Below are 15,827 nucleotides of genomic sequence, written 5' to 3' on the forward strand. Positions count from 1 at the left end.
TGATATACAGTAGAATGCATTTTATTTATATATCATAACAGTTGTCTAAGATACAGCATACAGTATGTCAGACCTGCTTTTCATGAGTTAACAGTGCACTGGTAATCCTTGACAATGTGACCATAATTAGACATCTTCTTAAATGTAATCTGGACTGATTATAGTTATTTCTTTAATTTCTTACATAATTGCAATGACATGTAATCTGTTCCTGCTGTAAATTGTCAGTGTCATATTCAGCGAGTGGTGGTTGCGTATGCGTGTCTATGTGAGTCACTCACTGATGCAGGGGGCCACAGGTGAGCGGCTCTGCTGGTAGCCTTTGGCGCAGCGGTTGCATGTAATGCCGGTGACACCATCCTTGCAGGGGCACTGGCCTGTGGTCTGGTTGCACGTTTTGCCTGCTGCTCCCACAGGATGGCAGTCACAGGCTGGGGTGGGGGGTCGGGGACAGGTGTGAAGGCGGAGGGAGGGAGGATTGTGAAATAAGAAAGAGAAGAGAGACAATATATCAGATGTTAATTCATTAAACTTGTTGCCAAAATGACACAGTCAGGACACTGGCTTATGCCTGGGGTATGACAGAGTCTCAGCAGGGTTAAATCTTGTAATCTTCTGTGTTTTGCCAGCAGATGACACATATGCATCAGGGATGAATGTTTGGCTCAGGACTTCAGGGTCCTGGAGTCCTGTCTGCCTTGTGCTCGAGTCCTGAACGCTGCAAAGAGAAACTGTGTGTGTGTGGATTTAAGCTTGGGTGCAGATCGAAAAAAACATGTAGTTGTCCCCATCAATCACTTCTAAAATAAATAATGCCTTTGAAAAAATGTATTTAATAGACTCATCTTTCAAAATAGTTCACACATAAACACAACACTTTAAAAGGTTTCATTTACACCTTGCCTATCTATTCTGCTCAGTGATATGAACTTTATACATTACTTTCCTATCATGGGGTGAAAGCAAGCATTGTAGTGCTTCACCAAAGGTTAGCTAAGATATAAATGACATGTGCCGATTGTGCCTGTAGACCAAAACAAATCAGAAAAGAGTCTCAGTGATGGTGTAAAACAATTTGTGTGTGTGTGTGTGAGACAAAAATATGATAAACACGTTTTTTTTTTTTTTTAATGGAGTTCTGGAGGACTAAATTTCACCACTGTTTACCTCTAAGTTGTAATAAGATGTGCACCTTTGCGTCTAAGAGAAAGAGTAATTCAGCGAGTGAGAAGAATTTATGTGTGAAAGAAGGTGACAAGTAAAATGACAGAAGGGGGAGTAGGGTGGCACATATAGTGCATCACTGTCAGGAGACCCAGAAAAGCACACTGTGCTGTCCTCTCTGCTCTCAGCTTGTTTCCGCTCTTCTAAATGCAGTGTGCAGTCTGGTGCCTGCCTGGTGACACACTATGTTGTTTCATCACTTCCCGAAAGTTCAGTCGATGCCCAGCAAATGCCAACAGCAACAAGCAATGCTCCGGTCACCTTGCTTTGGCAAAACTTTTATGAGTTTTTGCTGGTTCTAGGCAATTTATTCAAACCCCTTTAAGCAACATGAGGCTTTTTTTTTTGTTTAAAGAGCTGTTAAATACAAGAGCTGGCGTGTTGTTCTTAAACCTTCCGAGAGAGCTTTACAAGATGTTATGGGGGATGACAGGGAACATATCGGAGAGTGAGAAGTGAAGGGGGGGATTGGAGAGACACAGGGAGAGAGTCAGTATAGTCCAAACAGAGCCTCTGGTGTACTCAGCAGCATAAACAACAGTGAATTTAACCAAACTGTGGCTACTCCGACTCTACTGAAGAAAGCAGACATTTGTTCTTTAAGCAATAAACGCATACTTAACATTTCACAGCAATCCAGCCAGACAAACACATCAGTGACAGATCAAAACAAATGTAAGACTTTTCTTGAGTAGTCTTCAGTCAGGGGTGTGTCTGATTGACATTTTCTGTCCAGGACAAAACAAGTCAGAGTACAGTAAAGTTTCCTTTCCTACCTTATCTACTGACATGGTGCCAAAAATACAACAAACCATGAAATGCAAGGTGAACATTCAGCCTTTTCTTCTTATTTTCAAGGTAATTCTTAACAAAACAGGCGCAGGCTGGTGCAAAATTACTAAAGCAAACTTAAGAGTGACTCGACTGTAACGCGATAGCTGTAATTGTCCAAGCTTATCAAGAAACGACAAGAAAGGCCAAAATTACACTTTGGGGAAAAACCCTGTAACCCAACAGTTTGTTCCAGGGCTTGCCAGAGAAAGGCAGCTGCTAACATGCCACAGTTTCTTCCCACCAGTTGACGGAACTGTGAATGTGTTTATTTGCGCCGGACATTTTTTAGCTGCTACAACAGAGTGGAGCCTAAGGACCCTACCACCTGTTGACTGGGCAAAGGCAGGGTTTAAATGGCTGAAACTGACCCAAGAGTGATCGTGTGTGTCTGGCAGCGGGGTTGGGAGGGATTAACTGCGGCTCAGATCTTCAGAAACACGTTTGCCTTTTCCGGCGAGGCCAACCGGTCCACAGGTGTCAAAGTGGCTGCGCTCCGTTTGAAGCTGTGCGCAGAGACGTAAATCTGATGCTGCAGCATCCGTGCAAAATCCCCGCCATTTGAGTCACGCAGGCCCAACCAGGAAACTGAAGCTTTGATGACAATTGGTAAGAGTTTCTGACGGGCCTAAAGGTAAAACACATCTGCATGTGTCAGGGTAAGACACAGGGCTGAGTTGGGTGTCAGAAGTCAAGTCAACAAGGTCTCTGGACTGTCTGTCACTCTGGGCCAACCATGTAACCTCTATAACCACCCTCATTCATCATCCAGAGCCTGAGCTCCCGCTCCTGTTACCAGGTACAACAATGACCATGGATCATTTGTGAATCTCTGGCATTCCTGGAGTTTGTGTCCTTCGATGTTCTCGTGAAACCCAGCTGATTAGTGCAATAACGCAGAGATATGGAACCCTGATCTACCTCACAATACCGGCTGATGCCGAGTGCCGATCTGATACCAGTGCATTAAAGGTCTGTGTGTGAGAGGGATTTATTGGCAGAATATGGCAGAAATTGAATACAGTAACCATTAGTATGTTTTCATTAGTGTATAATCACCTGACGATAAGAATTGTTGTGTTTTTGTTACCTAAGAATGAGAAGTTTATATCTACAGAGGATGCAGATCCACTTCCACAGCGTCCACCATGTTGCATCACCATGTTTCTGCAGTAGCCCAGAATGGACAAACCAGATCTACTGGCTCTATGCTGAAAGTTGCGTGAAATGTTTTATTTTCTCATCAAATATTCATTTGCAATGCAATTAATGTGCCTACAAAGCACCAAGATGATTTAATATTGACAAAATTTATTTCCACGTCCTCAGTGCAAGGACTCACAAACTCACTGATACCGCAGTTTTAGGCAGTATTAACAGCATTTTCCATCTAACAGATATCTGCATTGGGACAACGCTAGATCTTTTGTCAAAAGTTGCTGACCAAGAAACTGTTTTGCTTTTCGACTGAAAAGTAAACAAGCAACTTTTATCAAAATGAAACATCTACAAAGATTTGAATGTATTCGTGCCTGTGAAATGATGCATCCAGGGCACATGTGGGATAAACCCCCCTGTTACATGATCTGTCTGATACAAGTCTGGAGTCGGTCTGTCATGCCTGCAGAGACATGTGGCCATTGTTTCCCGTCTGATCGCTGAGCAGAACAAACTATCAACTCAGTCCGCTCAGTATGAACAAGATGTCAGTAATGTTAGACGTTCTCACTTCCCCTCTAAACAATCACAGGCTGTTAAGACATCGGAGTTTACTGCCAATGTCCACACTGTTCAGTAAACAACCGGCGACTGCCAGATCTGAATGGGCTGTAAGAGGCAGGATGGGGGGTGGCGGTGGTGTCAATCTCCACCCCCAGCTCTCCTCCTTGAACTGTTTTTCTGAAGTTTTATGTGCAGGGGCTCGGGCCAGTTAAGAAGCAGTAAAAATGTCCTCAGAGGTTGATGACTTTTCAAGCCTTTGCGGCTGCAGACGTGACAGGCACTGTGTTGGGATTTGTAGTCCTTTGACAGGCGTTTGCTCCATTTAACTGATTCGAATTGCTCCATGCATGTGTGTGTGTGCATATGGGTTAAAGTCCTGGCCAGCACTGCTTTTTGTCTGCAGTTATTAGCCGCCACATTTGGAGAAGGTTGTGTTATTTGTACCCTTGGTTGGAAATTTGTTTTTTAACAGTCAATTATGCTCTGTTAGGTATTACAAAAATAAAAGTTTTAAAATGTTTGCATTTCTATGGAGCCCATCATTGAAAAAAAAAAAAAAAAATCTCTGTGCATTTTAATAATTTGTGCTATCAAATGAATAATTTGAGCTCTCAATTTAGCATAAATGATCACCTTCATGACATTCATCTTGTCTTGTGTGTATCCTTTACTCTGACATTAATGATCGCTTGGCTCTAATACAATTTTATGTTTATCTTTGCCGGAGATATGTGGATATATTTTTGCCTCTTACTCTTTGAGATCCCTTAAATCTATTTTCCAGGATAACAGATCATTTTTCCACAAAATGTGGTTTTCTTTTCAACATATATATAATCCTAGCACATAGCATACCTACATACATGAGACAGGAGAAGTTAGCCAAGGTACCAAGCTTGATCAACTGTCATTGGAGCACAGAGCGAAAAAGAGCAGGACTTATCAATTATTGATATCGACCAATTTAAAACTTCATTACTGTGATAGATTTTTTAGTTATATCACCCAGGCTTTAACAGCTGCACCCTCTCAGTGACATCTGAGATTAAAATCTTGATTCTCTGGCTTTACTCTGTTCATGGTCAAAGCTACTGGCTGAACTTGAAACTAATGATACAAAAATGGTGTTATTCAGCCTCAAGGATCACAGTTTCATGCTATGGGCCAGGTGCTTTATTACTAACCTAAAATTACTTTTAAAATTAGATTGCGTAACTCTTTTTCTGTCCGCAGTGTTTTCTGACAGCAAATATCCTCATACCCTGCTTCAAAGCGATATTTGAGACAGTTGGCCAATGTGGTTTATATTGGCCGCCGTTGCTTCACATGGACTACGGCCTCATTTTTAATGCCTTTTATCAATGTTCCTTGTGGTCAACGGATACCAGCTGTACGGCTTGGATTCACATAAAAACCTTGTATTTTGAAGACCTCATATATTTCAGCCAGGCCGTGCAGTGATTGCCATGTTTCTTTCATTTTGCTGACTGTTTTAATGTTTGTGACACTGTAAAAGGCTCCAGGAGAGGCTGGTGCCCGGGCATCTGAACTGCAGAGCTGGAATACTGCAGATTCACTTTGCATTGGGACCTTAATACTTAACAAGGAAGACAAAGTGTGTGTGTGTGGGAGGTAAGTGGTGATGGAGGCGGGAGAAAAGTGGTAACTCCTCCTCATATTCCTCAGATTGTGCACAGACACCCATCCACAGAGCAGGTCTTATTAGAACCAGACACGGCCTATTTGTCCTCTCAGAGCGTGTGCTGCCCCCAGCCCTCCCCACTTCTGTCTCGCCTTTAGAAAACACCTGTATTTTATTGTTGTAACTCAATTTCAGACATGACACTCACCCCCTTTAGCCATACCGCACATATGACCTCTATCTTGACCCTGACACATGGAGATAAAAACATGGAAGAGAGAAAGAATCAGGGCTGAAAAATAATATCAGGGATGCCATGGTAAAAGAAAAAGAGAAAGACAAAGCATATAATGGCTTGTAGTAAGGTTAGATGATTGGACAAATATATTGGCTATCGGCCAATGTCTAATGCAGTTAATTATTTTGACCAAAACAGGATTGGTAAATGTTGGAACAGTAGAGAGACCAACCAAGATAGTTTTGAGTGAGTTTTATTTAGTTTTTCTCTCAGGTTTGAATTAAGTGTGTTTTACAATGAGTTAGCAAGGCAATTAAGCTCACCTTAGTTTGGTTAAATTGAAAAACTTGGATTCTGAAGGTGTTTTTAAATGTTTAATTAGGAAAAAAGGTCAAAGAATGATTTCTTTCCCTACATTGTGTAACTTTATTTTGTTTTCTGGGTTGTTTTCTATGTGGATAGCATATACAACATAGCAAACTCTTGGCTCACACACATCTCCCAGCTAGGACGTGCGCATTTGACATGCTTGTAGTATAAAGAGAGAAATCAGAAGTTGGAGAGTCGGAGGAGATGGTGGTTAGAGACAATCATGGGAGACGGAGAAGATGAAGCTGAAAAAAAAAAGTGAGCAAAGACTGAGGCAAAGGAAAATGACGGCTCCTAGACGGCTGTGGAATTGCTCTGATCAATCACAGAGCCGGGCGCTCAGCAGAGGCTTTTCGGACGTTAACTTTCATTTCCGTTACATCTGGGGCCTTTGTGAGGGAGGGAGATAAACTGTTTACCACCTGATCGTTAGGCTTTGATAAGGACAAATTGCAGTGTCAGGCAGCTTGAGTGTGTGTGAGAGCATCACACTCGCAGGTATTGCAGGAAATGGAAGATGAGGGAACAATTTGCACTTGGGGAAAACACATCTGAGGACTGATCTGCTGTCACGATCGAGGCAGATCGCTTTCTGTCAGTGTTTTGGTGCAGTAGCAGGTCAAATGACTTAACTTTTAAGGTATGTGACCAAGTCACTGTGGAGTTTTTGCCATTATATGATGAATGGCTCAACATCTCAGCGCAGCTAATATCATGCCATTTCTAACCCCCTGGTGTTCGGTTACAGCTTGGGTCGGCTGCAGAAGGAAAACTGAGCGGAAGCCAGTGGGAGATTCTCGCCATGAAATTTCAACCAAAAGATCTTCACGGCTCTGAATGTTGGCAGCACTCACCGATGCTGTTTTTTAATGTTCTGGAAGTGATTCTTTACCTTCATCAGGATCAACAGAATCAAAAACACTCCCGCTCTGCGATTGATTTGAATATTTTCCTGAGCAACAAGTACAGGAAACTCATGTTGTTTCTGAAACGAGTCCAGCAAGAGGAGAGAAATGCTTCCAGCATAATATCAGGCTGAAAAATATTCACTGCAAATGTGAAATAATAAAGGGGATAAAATACATGTTTCCATGAGAAATGCCTCGGTCAAGTGATAATATTATGTGGTGTGTGGTATGGGGAAACATTTGGTGGGACGGCCAGAAAAGCTTTGGGCACACGGTCAGTTCGTTTCTCTCTGCTATGGTATGGCAAGTCAGAAATGCTGATATTTTTTTATTGGAAGTTACCATGACCATGCATGTTTCCAATCATAACTTGTTACTCCTTTTTCCATTTTTTCCAGAAATGACATGATTACATGAGTATTATTAGGGTTAGAACATCTCAATCAGCTTTTGTTTGAACGTTCTGTAAACATTTAGCGCAGCGTATTGCCAAATGAAAAGTCAAACTGATCTTAAACTAATAATCCATGACATTTTCATATAAATATTCATTTTGCTACTCTCTTACTGATTGATTTAACACAAGAGTGATCCTTGTTCATGAAAACTTTCACATTAGATATTTTAAACAGAATGGGCGGAAATTCTTTCCCAGAAAAATACATGTGTTTTATGTTTCTGACAGCAGAAGAAGAACTGGGTAATTAGTGCTGTATGAGGAGTAATCATAACCATTTACGAATAAACAAAGAAATTAGTGCCACCTAGAATCAGTTAAATATTCACTTAAAAATAAAGGGAAAGGATTTGCTGCTTGATTATCAAGTGAAGTGTAGAAAACAGCACAGCAATTAGCACTTATTGCACCACAGAGTCCAAAATCTCATGAATACTTCTATTGATACATACAATAAACTGTAAATAAACAGCATTAAAGATGGGATAATTCAGATTATTTGAAGTGGGAACATACTAGGTACTTATCCATAGTCAGTATATTACCTACAGTAGATGCTGGGTGACAGCAGGAGCAGCGGCTAAGAAATGCACTGCTGTGGACACTGTCAGCAGTAAAACATATTTTAGCCATTTAAAAAAAAGGCCAACCTGAAAAATGAATATCCATTCAAACGTACGCTATATTTAGAATACTTTCACCGCTTTACTACGCCATCAGACAGCCTTTTCCATTGGGAAACTGTCATTATATAAACCTGATATCGCTCTCTCTAAACCAACCAAACTTCATTGCCAGTATCAGTCATTTTACATTGCAGAACACGGGAGTTACTCGTCCAATGCTGCCTCAATCATGTAGTTTGTTTGTGGTGTTGTGTGTAGTGTAGTGTAACTTTGGTGAATCAAAACACATCTTCTAAAACACCAAACTCACATAATAACACAAACAAAGTAACAGAGCGAGGCAGTGGTGGACCAGCAACTCCTGCATTCTGCAAGGAAAATTACTGATTTTGCCAGTAGAGTCTGGTTGAGTGAGAGAACGATATTTGGCTTATATAACAGCGGTTTCCCGTTGGAAAAGGCTGTCCGATGGCATGGTAAGGCAGTGAAAATATTCTAAATATAGCGTACACTTGAACTGGTATTAATTCTTTTAGGTGGCTAAAATATATTTCAGCATTTTGCTTTCCACAGCAGTGCAGTACTTGGCTACCTACACTGGTACTCCATCCACTTCTTCAAACTTTTTGTGCTGACCTCCATCTATTGTAGATAATACACTAACTATGAGTAAGTATCTCATACAACCCCACTTCAAATAATCCAAACCATCCCTTTACGCCATATCAAACAGAAAATTCAAGGAAAAATAGATCTTGAGAAAAAACAGCACAGCACAGAGTTCAGAATCTCATGAATACCACTTTGAAAAAAAATTACTGATGCAGAAAATAAACTGTAAATAAGTAAGTTGTAAATATGATAAATTGTAGTGTATTCGAGAACTTACCTTTGCAAGCTCGTCTGTGAGTGATCGGCCTGGCCATGTCTCTGTAAAAGCCCTCCTTGCAGTAGTGGCAGTGGCGGCCTGCAGTGTTGTGGCGGCAGTTCATGCACACGCCTCCGCTCTTCCTCCCTGACAGCTTATACAACTCCATGTTGAATCGACAGCGACGGGCATGCAGGTTGCAGTTACACGCTGCCGAGGAAAAAGGGAAAGTTGACACGGTCAGTTGTGTGATTGCGTCAGAAAATCTAAAAGTTTACAACATCTTCACAGTATTTATCCTCATACAGTCTCCTAGATGAAATGTTCCCATGGAGTGTGCATTGCAGTAAAACATATGCTTACTACCGTGCATATCACAGGAGAGTTGGGAGAGATTTTCCAGTAAGGCAGTAGTGAGTGGTTTATAATCTACACGGCGGCTGTGTGCTTGGCTGCTATTCCAGAGCTCATCAATCAAAAGTGATATTTGCAGAGCTCATTTTCTCCATTTCATAATTAATGAATTCGCCTTCTCTCAGCCCATTAGTTATTAATCACTGGAAAGAGAGACATTAATTTCATGAATCACTGATGAGTAAAGACTCCTAAGATCTATTAAAAGCGAAAGCCATTCAGATAAAGAAATGGGCTCGAGCTAGCTGTCTTCTAAATGAGGCGAGCCGCAATATATGGGACATGTGAAGTGAGGTTATATCTCTTCGCTGTGTCTCCCAGTTCCACTTGAAATCCAGCTCATTCCTGAAGTCTTTCCGTTGATTCCTCCATATTAGACCACACTCACGAGCCCTGACATTATTCACTAACTGCGTTCGCTCTCTACATGTGGGGTTTGCATTTGAGAGGCCTAATGAGAAACCTGCCCTCCTTGTTTGTGTAACGGAGTTTGATCCAGACCCTCTGCTGGTTAAATCAGAGTCAGACCTGGGACCTGAAGACTTGGCCGTGGCTTCAAAGACGATTGCTGCAGAGCTTAGCTGTAGTTCAAAGTTACCCGCGGATAAATTAAGAAAGGGGTAAACAACGGCAGAGCTGTTTGACCAAAAACGTCAACAGTTATGGCAAAGGAGGATTATTAGGGGATCACAACAGAAGGTGATATTAATTAACTTTAATCTGGTGTTTGAGAAAAATACACTAACAATGGATGTTTGGAATAGAATGAGGAATAAGTAAACAGACTGGCTGTGGGACTGGGAGGCTTTTATGTTTGTGTCTATATGTGTGGCTTTGTGTGCAGTAGGGTGACTGGTGAGTAGGCAGTTACAGAAACCATGTCTGTAACTTTCCGAAACAGTCGATCCAACGTGCACCCACCCACTTCACACCGTGATTGGCCGGTTGTGCAGAGGTAAGAAAGGAGCCAGAGGTTTGAACTGAGCTCTCTAAATCTCATTTTTCATTCTTGACACTGTTATTTATTTAGCAAAACATGTTCTAGAAACTAGTTCTGACTCAGTGTACACCGATTCTTACAGTGCTCAAATTTATAGCAGCGACGAGCAACTTAAAGGACCAGTGTGTAGGATTTAATGGCGTCTAGCAGTGAGGTTGCAGATTCCAAACACCTCGCCTCGCCGTCCCCTTCCAAACAAGTAGAAGAAACCATGCTGTCCACAAAACTCATGCAGAGCGCTAAAGGCCTTATCTACAATAGGAACCCCACCACTGTAGAAAGCTGGTGGCACAACATGACTTAGCACAAATACTAGCCTGGCTCTGTCCAAAGCTAACAAAGTCAGCTTACCAACACCTTTACAGCTCAGTAATTCACACATTACATCCTGTTTGTTTAATCCATACAAAATCCTTACTGTAAAACCCATGTGGTGTGGTGTTTTATGGATTATGTGCCAGACTATTTCTCGGCCAGATACTCATTTGCCGAAGTCTTATCATCGCTGTGAGGTTGACAGGCAAGCAGCCGAGGAAGTTGCTGCACTTGGCCTAGAAACCATCTGATACCTACACCTTGTACCATCATAATGTGTCATCTTTACACTTCAGTTACTGTGCAGATTAAACAAATGCAATATAAAGTCCTCATTTCGGAGCTTAACGGTGCAGTAAGCAGTTTGGACAGAGCTAAGCTAGTTCCCCCTGTTTCCACTCTATATGGCAGGCGAAGTTAACTGGATGCTTGCTTCATATTTACTCACACACACGTGAGTGGTATCAATCTTTTCATCAAACCCTTGGCAAGAAAGTAAAAAAGCAGAATTCTCAAAATGTCAAAACTTCTTTCAAAGCAATATTGCCAGTACTCCTTAAATCCTGGTGATATTTGTGTTGTTTTAGTCAGGACGTTCATATTAATCGAGTGATCTTAAATGAGTAAACAGATGCTACACAAAGATAACCAGTTTACTACCAATTTTAAAAAGTTTCTTTCCTCGTCATCACTAGCTGTCACATGTACTGCTGCTGCAGTCAAGGTCGATCCTGCAGTTACACTGAGCTCAATGATCTGTGCGATGTTAGACGAGCTCCTTGCAATTGATCAAAAATGACTGTTAATGACGCCCGCGGCTCTTCCACAGGAGGAGAATCACTTGAATACATAAGTGAAGTAATAAGCACCGTGCGAGCAGTGAATGATATGCATCTCCATCCACAATGAGAAGGACGCCTGGCACCAGGTTGGGAAAGAGGCCCAGTTTTCCCTGGTTACAGACCCTGGAAAAAAGGGGGAGCACATTCCCAGACTGTTTCCCAATTCCATCTGGTTATTATGCAGCCCAATTTGCATGGAATTCTGCAGTTAATGAAATAGCATTTAATGTATGGATCCATATTAACGCAGCACTGTTTGCCTAGAGAGATCTTTTGGTGTGATCTCATGAACTCGTAAACCCAAGATGAGGGTTGACCTTTGACCTTTGCTGACCTCTATCTACTGTAGGCAATGAACTATCAATAAGCACCTCACACAACCCCACACCAAATAATCACATATTAACCCTTTAACATGCCGTGACAATGTGAGAAACTGAGGACAGCTTGCAAATTGCTTTTTAACTTTACTGATATAGTCCATGTTTGAACAGAAACAATACAGGAAATTGATGACATACCAACTATACAATTGTTTCCTCTCTATGCGTGTGTGTGTGCCGCTGTGCCTGTATCTATCATGTGTGTGTGTGTGTGCATGTGAACAATTAAACAGCCTGTCCAACTTCTTCTGAGGGGAATGTGACAAAGAACACACCAGCTCCGGCGAGTGGCTGGAGCTGCTGGTGGTGGTGGTGGTGGTGGGGCGGGGGGGGGGGGGGACTGTGATTATGATCAAGCATCTCAAACACACACACAGCTGCGAGCACTTGTGTCCATTAACACCTTGTAGCAGAACATGAAAGCTATGGGTCACATTTTCTCCTGCAGCTGAAGTACCAACGGCCCTCTTATGGCATCTTCTCGATTTACTGCCGTGCAACAAGATCGGCCCACAAAGTCTGAAGTAGGAGAGGATATGAGGATATGTTCAAGTGTGGAAAATGCAAAGAAAGCGCCAGAATTTAAACTTTGAGTGATTTAGCACATGTAGCACTGATGGTTTTAACAACAGCCAGATTTTTCTGTGACAGACAGAATGAGAGGATAAGTGTCTGCCAGCAATAACAGTTAAGTATCTGATTTGGAAAGAAGAAAAACATGAATGAAATCGTGATCTGAGGAAACTAAATAAGCAAAAAGCAGCGACGGCCTTGAGTACGTGTTTGTATGTGTACCGTGTGTATGTTTTCTGTGGTGTACATGCTGTGTGTAGTTAACTTCAGCTCGGAGCTGCAGCTGCCCAAAGATCCTGGAATGTTTATGGGTTTGTTTTGAAGTACTTGTGCGCGCGCACACACACACACATGCTGACACCCCACTTCCCCCCCAACCTGCCACCCCCGACCACCGCAGCAACCCCCTCACCCAAATTAGGCTCAGCGGGGATAACTGAACACTGTTGAAGGCCATTTTTCAATTCATTAACACATCAAAGCCTCACTAGTGCTCCGCAAAAACACTAACTAATTCTTATCTGTTGGAGTAAAAAACAGACATTTTGGCACACAGAGGAGTTCTGTGGGTGGTGGAAAGTAAAGAATACGGTGATCCTCCAGCAAACACGTCTCCTTTACGGGTCAGTGTCCAATCTGAGGATGCGTAAAGCTGGTTCCTCATGTTGTCGTGGAAATCTAACAACAAACACAAGCTACAGGCTTGGCAAACAGGGGGATGCTGAGACAAAAATAACAGAGGGGATGGAGGGAGAGGAGCAAGAAACCCCTAGGAAAATCTTAAGAGTGGAGAATAGTTACACCACTTTGTCATGAAAATGAACAGCGCCAAATGCAAATTTTGGTGGCTAGAGTAAATGTCTTGTTTTTATCCAATATTTTCCTCTACACAGTTTGCGCATATCTCAGTTTGTAATCTAGGTGGTGCTTACTTCTTCATTAAAGGGAAAATTCTGCATTTTATATATGGATGGTTAGTCGGTCTTTATGTTAAATGTAGTCAGTTGAAGCAGTTTGCTTAGTGTATGATATAGTGACCAAAAACAACAGGAAGTAAACAGACATGAAGCTTGTAAAACAGATATACCTTATATTACATTGTGTCTTAAGAAGTCTTAAGTAGTGTAACTAATTTGGTGGCCAAAAGTTAGGTGACAAAAATACTCAAAGCATGCCCCCCCTGACTGCACAGAAAAGAAATACCAAGCTGAAATAGCCTGTATTTTTTCCTTAACCCCAACTACATCACTAGATGCAGGAAGAGTAACAGATTTTGCAGCAGAACTCACACTTCTTGGTCAATACAGCAGACACTGAAGAATTTATTGCTTCATTTGAGTACAGGGAAAAAAAGGGGAATTTTCCTTGTAAGGTAGATTGACAGAAGAACATCTCAATGTTCTGTTCCAGCTTTCATAACAGGTGCCTCAAGAAGTCAATGTGCTCTGAACAAACTCACAGACTGGTCTGTCAAGTGTGCTATGACAAATTGGCCCGTAAAGACTGCGCTCAACAAATAAAATGCAAGTGTGTTTGTGGAGTGCACCGCCTCTCTGTTCTCCTCCATATGTCAGGGATAAATCTAACCTCATTTTTCCTTCAGCTCCACCAAAGCCAAGCCGGTAAGCACAGCCAATTGATTTTGGATGCCTGCGCAAAACCCAAATCCCATGGCTAAAATTGGTCCTTGAAAATTGGAGGGCCGCTCTCCCACCACCACCTCTCCCCTCTTGGCCCAGGCCACGGTCCAGACCTGCTGCAACCCCCCTTGGGTGCCTTCCCCCGCCTGGCCAAACAGACTCTGCTATATGGGCTCCTGCCATCATGTGTGTGTGCACCGGTGTGTACGGTGTCTGTGTGTTTGGGCTGAGTTCCGCCTGGCTGCTCCAGCCACCTGCTCAGGGCACCGGGGGTAACACCCGGTTAATTAGCTCCTCATTAGAGCCAAGGCAGTGTACAGTGTGGGCAAACACACACACACACACACACATATGCACCCCCACACACCAGACGAACTGCTTCAAGAGGTTGGAACTGCTCACAAAATGACAAAGATCAAATGACAAAAGACTAGCACAACTAGATCACTGCCTTGCAGTTATATGTCTCTGCTAACCAGTCAAATTGGAGTTTACATCCATGTCTGTCCAGAGTATATGTAATCAAGACTTTGATGGAATTAAATAAAAGTTATTAAGTGTATTCTTTGGCAAAATGGAACTAAGTACAGAGGACTCATGGAGAGCTTCACAGTACAGTTGGCCTTTGACCTTTTGCATGTAAAAAAAAAAGTCGCTCCATCATCTTATCCCATTAGACATTTGTGTCAAAATTAGCAAATGAATTCTTGTGTTATGGCCCAAAACATGTTTTGTTATGTCGCAGTGCCCTTTGACCACCCAGTTCCAGTCAGATCATGAGTCCCATTGGACATTTGTGCCAAATGTTAAGAAATTCCCTCAAGGCGTTCTCGAAAATATCCTGGTTACAAGAATGGGAAAACGTAACGCCTCTGGCCCCAGCTGAGACATAAAAAGTCCAACAGAAGTGAGACCTAAACAGATGTAAACACTGCTGGGTCTGCGGAGTCTAATGAGCTGTGGACAACAAGCTGAGACAAAGATTTAAGAACTCTGAGCTGAGGACTAACAGGAAACTACAACTCCTGCAGCCCCGCTGTGTGCGTTACATGGACCATGCTATGATGTACACAGGAGCTTGTACTTCTCTGTAACAAAGCCACTTAGCTCCACTTGTTCTGTCCTTCTCCTCCTCGCAGACATATCTTTCACTTCTAGCTTTGACACCATGTTTCAGCTCTCCCCTCCCTCCACTGGTTTCTGCGGTTAGCCTCACACCGTGGGCTTAAGAGCCGGCTCTTGGGAGCCCTTTTGAACTGAGAGTCCCCTTAATTCCTCTCCCACCCCTCCCCGAAGGCTCCCTCTCTCCCTCCTTCTCTCTCCTCTTACTTTCATGAGACCCCATCTCGAATACTCTCACTGGTTGCCTCTCCCTCTTCTTGCTTGCATCCCTTGTCCGTCCTCTCCTCCATCTCCCCTTCCTCTCTCTGGATGGCATCAGGCAGGGAAAGATTTTAACGAGATTAGGCTGGAGGGTTGCCAGGTTGGGGGGCCTGGTGTCAGCCGAGAGTTGAGTCCTTAGCTCTGTTCCCTCTCTCTGGTCCACTTCACTTCCCCACATCTAAACATTGTTATCTCTGTCCCGCCTTTGCCTCTCTGTCTGTCTCAGTTGCTCTTTTTTTTCCACAGGCAATATCCTGCAGTCTTGATCACAGCGGCAGAAGTAGACAGCCGTTGTGCAATCATATTATCATGGTGAATCAGTAAAAACCGAGGTAAAAACAGATTTATTTTGCCATGACTCTTGGCATACACAACCATGAGGTCCACTCTGG

At 42.6% G+C, this 15,827-nt stretch overlaps 1 protein-coding gene across 2 annotated transcripts in view; it reads right to left on the reverse strand.

Annotated features, from left to right (window-relative positions):
* The window catches only part of ntn2 (netrin 2), a 60,266-nt gene that overhangs the window by 14,157 nt on the left and 30,282 nt on the right, over nt 1–15,827 (reverse strand). For both annotated transcript variants that reach the window (XM_084740851.1, XM_084740850.1), the window contains exons 3-4: nt 8,907–9,095; nt 282–431 (exon numbers count right to left, since the gene is read on the reverse strand). In XM_084740851.1, the coding sequence (XP_084596977.1) occupies nt 282–431; nt 8,907–9,095 (339 nt within the window). The remainder of the gene's footprint in view (nt 1–281; nt 432–8,906; nt 9,096–15,827) is intronic.

The sequence above is a fragment of the Lutjanus erythropterus genome, chromosome 17 (assembly GCF_056507025.1).
Source record: "Lutjanus erythropterus isolate fLutEry1 chromosome 17, fLutEry1.hap2, whole genome shotgun sequence".
Lineage (NCBI taxonomy): Eukaryota > Metazoa > Chordata > Actinopteri > Lutjaniformes > Lutjanidae > Lutjanus > Lutjanus erythropterus.